The sequence below is a fragment of the Physeter macrocephalus genome, chromosome 6 (assembly GCF_002837175.3).
Source record: "Physeter macrocephalus isolate SW-GA chromosome 6, ASM283717v5, whole genome shotgun sequence".
NCBI lineage: Eukaryota > Metazoa > Chordata > Mammalia > Artiodactyla > Physeteridae > Physeter > Physeter macrocephalus.
In genome coordinates this window covers 76,665,746-76,670,377 of record NC_041219.1, presented here as the reverse complement: position 1 = coordinate 76,670,377, position 4,632 = coordinate 76,665,746, and the positions used below count along the sequence as shown (strand labels likewise).

Genomic DNA, 4,632 nt, shown 5'->3' with positions numbered 1-4,632 from the left:
TGGTGGCGCAGTGGTTGAGAGTCCGCCTGCCGATGCAGGGGGCACGGGTTTGTGCCCCGGTCCGGGAAGATCCCACATGCCGCGGAGCGGCTGGGCTCCTGAGCCATGGTCGCTGAGCCGGTGCGTCCGGAGCCTGTGCTCCGCAACGGGAGAAACCCCAACAGAAAAAAAAAAAAAAAAAAAACAAACAAACTTTCTCATGTGTTTTTCTTTGTTCTCTTTTAAAGGAGAGGTTTAAGGAAGCTGAGGAAATATACCAGGCTGGAATAAAGAACTGCCCAGATAGCTCAGACTTACACAACAACTATGGAGTTTTCCTAGTTGATACTGGTAAGCGAGATTAAAGAGAACCTGTTCTGTGGAGATGAGATAATACTATCTATCAAGCTAAATGGCAACCACGCCAATTATGCCTCAAAAGTCGAACTCACTGGGCTTGGCAGGAAGTTCACACCGTTAACAGTCACATTGTACTTTGGGGCTGTCCTTTCTCTAAATCTTCAAGCTCAATTCAGTAAGATCTGCCCGATTCTTATAATCAGATTGCTAAGGAGAACTCCCCAGGTGACAGGAAGTGGCCTTGGCCTTGATGATTTAATGAGCAACAGTCTCCTTTGAATAGCATTTATACAAGTTTATAAATCTATGATGATGAACTGTTCTCTACAACGATGCAGAACCTGCCTTTGAATCTATTTACTGGCAGATGGTAAATACTTTTCTACAGCCGATTAAGAAGTCTTAAATTGTTTCATTGTTCTTTATGTGATACATACTATAGAAACTGTACCATTATAATTGATAGAGTACCCTTATAGGACAGGTGCAAGATAAAATACACTTTATCTTATTTAATGTAAAACTTTACTGGGCAGGAATTCTGTTTTCTTTATGATTTGTACCCCGCATACTGTTGGCATGTTATGAATACTTGTAAAGAATCGGGCTTCCCTGGTGGCGCAGTGGTTGAGAATCCGCCTGCCGATGCATGAGAAGAGTTTGGAGATGGAGAAAGCTGTAATTCTATGTAAATTTAGCTTCCCCTCACTCTTCCTGGTCTCTTGACAGTGTGACACAGCTGTGGTCGCTTACACTTGTCATAGTGTTTTCTCTTTAGCTTTTATTTTATGATTCTTGGCATTTCCTCTTTAAAGTGATCATTTCTTTCTTAAATTGTCACAGGGTGATATTGATCACAGTCTGCTGGGCGATGAGAAAATTCAGGATTAGAAATACCTAACATGTCCTTGGTGAGGAGGAATGCCAAGTTAATTGATTCATTTCAGTTGAATGAGAAAGAGAATTAGACGTCAAATGTTGGCTGCTCGTTTCTCGTAAACGTCCATGTCAGTGACTGATGGGGGAAGAACTGTTTTGTAAGGAAAGTAAAAGCAAAGGAAAGGGTGAGAAAGCAGGCATCTTTGCTTTATGTTTTGAGCCGCTGTGTCTTACAGAGTTGCTTGGCGAAGTCACTGACATGAGTTTAAACATCCAGTGGTCCTACACTTCCCATGTTTGTAATAGTCATTTGGCTAATGGGGAGATACACGATAGCTCTGCATGCTCGTATCATTGGCCAGAGTGAAAGTACTTCTGGAAAGCAGCTCAGACACATGGCCAAGATGTCAGAGCACAACCTTCCAGCCCCATCTCTGTAGGTCTTTCACCACTTTGGAACATCACACCCTATATCTGCCATACAGTAAGAACATATGTTACAGGCCATTCATTATACCAGTCGTTCACAAAGGGTTGACCAGGGACGCCTGAGGTCCAAGAAGGCCTGTGCAGTTTTTATAATACTAACAAGTAATTTGCCTTTTTTTACTCTCATTCTCTCCCCAGTATACAGTGGTTCTTTAGAGGCTACATGATATATTCACAGTCATGAAAAGAGTATGAAAATATTCCCCCCTTTCCAACTAAATGTCTGTGTGAGACCAGGTTTCTTCACATACTTCAACTAAAAAACATATAGAAACAGATTAGTACAAAAATAGATACAGGAACCCAGCTGTCTTCTATCAAGCCAGACATTTAAAAGACTTGGAAAAATAGAAAATAATGCCACTATTCTCACTAATTTTTTTGGCTTTGGAAAATATAGTTATTTTCTTATAAGTGTGTTATGTTTATTATTTTAAATAAATAATAAATATTAGTTTATTAAATAAAAATTTCTCAGCTTCATTTCTGCTGTGGTACACATTGATAGATGTAGACCACATAAACAAAGCTCTTTGGGGTCCTCAGTACATTTTAGAGTGCAAACCAAGAAGTTTGAAGATTGCTGCATTGAGCCCATGTCCCTTTGTCCTCCTGGTTGCTGCAACTTGAGCTATAAGAAATCTTTTCCAAGTGTATCAGTTGGCCCAAGAGAATAAATGACAGTCAAACGTCCTTTTTCAGATCTACTTTTCACTTTCTCTTCCTTGAGGTAAAAAACATGCCATGTTGGTAATTACAGCATGTAAAACGTGGAGATGTTGATGGTGTTTTTCTCTATCCGGCGAGGCCCATTTCATTTCCACCCCCACTGAAAATGCTTTTGAGCCTTGGAGAGGAGCCCACGGCTCCATGCAGCCCATTCTTAACCATTGCCCTCGAAGGCCGATTTCATGCTGAGGCAGCGGTTGGTTGGGGACTCTGGTGACAGTATTATTTGTGAGAACCGTTCTCTGGGTCACAAGCATATTTAATTAAAGTTGTCCTATAAATAGCCTGTATTCATTTCCTCTGGATCTCACAAATCAGTAGAGACTGGGAGTGATCCGCTTAGGTCAGGACATCTAGCCAGATGAGGTAAATGAAATTGAACTTGAGGGATTAAGGATATACTCCTTTTTAAGATAAATGCATTGCCCTTCCAGAGAAGGTGGAATTTGTTTTAAATAAACAGCTAGAAGGTATTTTTCTCCTGCAGTGGTGGTCCCCTTTCGTTTTTTAATAAGTGGAGTTAATCATTCTTTGAAACTTACAGTCAAATGCAAGGAGAAGAAAGACAGACATTGAAAACATTTGTCATAGAGCCAGAGTCTTGAGACTGTCCTTGGGGGTTACCGAAGGTATGGGATGTGATTCCTTGCTCTAGACATGGATGGTCTTTTAAATCCCATTACTTCTTTGGACTTTGAAAATTGCATTCCTAGTGGAGACCCAGCTCATAAACCCCAAAATGGGTTTTGGATGAAAAAGGTGATCTCTTTGCCTATTCTGGAGCAACAAGAATGTGGGGAAAAGGTAAAATTAAATCAGGTGTAAGAGTAATTGCACTTGAAAACTGCAGTATCTGACTTCAGCAATGGTAACCAGTGTTTCCAGGCATCTGGTGTCTGATAGTTTTAGAGAATCTGTCTATATAAGCACCAGTCTGGGTATCACTCCTGGTTGCCTTCCAAGGACCTTGGGCTTCTCCTTTTGTGACACTGTCACCATACATCACAGTGTCTCCTTGCCTGAATCCCTCTCCGTTGTCTGTGGGGGCAGGATTGTCTGTCTCACCCACTCTTCTGTCTCCATTATGTACTTGACATGTGGGAGGTGCTATTACTTATACCACTGGGAGATAGATGCCAAAGACATGCGGATGAATAAAACAAAATACATCTATTTAAGCAGCTCAAAGACAAATGAACTAAGGAATACAACTCAATGTGAGCAGTGTAGTAAAGAGGTAAATACAGATGCTCTAGAGCTCAGGTGCCCTGGCGTTGTTACTAGGGCCACGTGGCATTTTAGCCTACAGTTTCAAATTCCTTTCCCATCAAATCTCTTTAGTTAACTCTATATGAGAAAAAAATAACTAACTTGGGTGTTCTTCCTTTTAATTTTTCTTAATCATCTTCTGATATGGAGGTCAATAAGCAATTTCTTAGAGGCAACCAGAAAAAAAAAAATACCCTGGCTAATCCTAAACTAGGTAATCAGTTCCTAAAAATCTTGAGTTCCTTGTGTTACCTTTTGACCAGTGTTAGTGTGTGACACTAATGCCATCTGTTTTTAAATGTGCTCATGAAATACTACTCCTAGTAGTAGTAATAAGAGTAGAGTAATAACATGACAAAGTGCTGACTATTTGCTAGGCATTGTTCTCAGGGCTTCACCTGTTTTAATCCATTTAATCCTCAGAACAACCCTCTGAAATAGGTACTATTTTTATCCCTTTGTTACACTTGGGTACATGGAGGGGAAGTAAGGTCACAGGGGCAGTAAATGGTGGGGTTGGGATTCCGATCCATGTAGCCAAGCACTGGCAGCCCAATTCTTTTTTTAATTTTATTAAAGTATAGTTGATTTATAATGTGTTAATTTCTGCTGTACAGTTATACATATATATACACTTTTTTAATATATTCTTTTCCATTATGGTTTATCATAGGATATTGAATATAGTTCTCTGTGCTCTACAATAGGACCTTGTTGTTTATCCATCCTATATATATTTGTTTGCCTCTGCTGATCCCAAACTCCCATTCCTTCCCTACCCCCTCCCCCTGCCTTGGCAGCCAAAAGTCTGTTCTCAATGTCTGTGAGTCTGTCTCTGTTTTGTAGTTTTGTTCATTTGTATTGTATTTTAGATTCCACATACAAGTGATATCATATGGTATTTGTCTTTCTCTTTCTGACTTACTT

At 40.1% G+C, this 4,632-nt stretch overlaps 1 protein-coding gene across 1 annotated transcript in view; it reads left to right on the top strand.

The window, feature by feature from the left end:
- TMTC1 (transmembrane O-mannosyltransferase targeting cadherins 1) overlaps nt 1-4,632 on the top strand; it is a 280,165-nt gene that overhangs the window by 239,574 nt on the left and 35,959 nt on the right. The window contains exon 11 of the mRNA XM_028491139.1: nt 228-330. Within this exon, the coding sequence (XP_028346940.1) occupies nt 228-330 (103 nt within the window). The remainder of the gene's footprint in view (nt 1-227; nt 331-4,632) is intronic.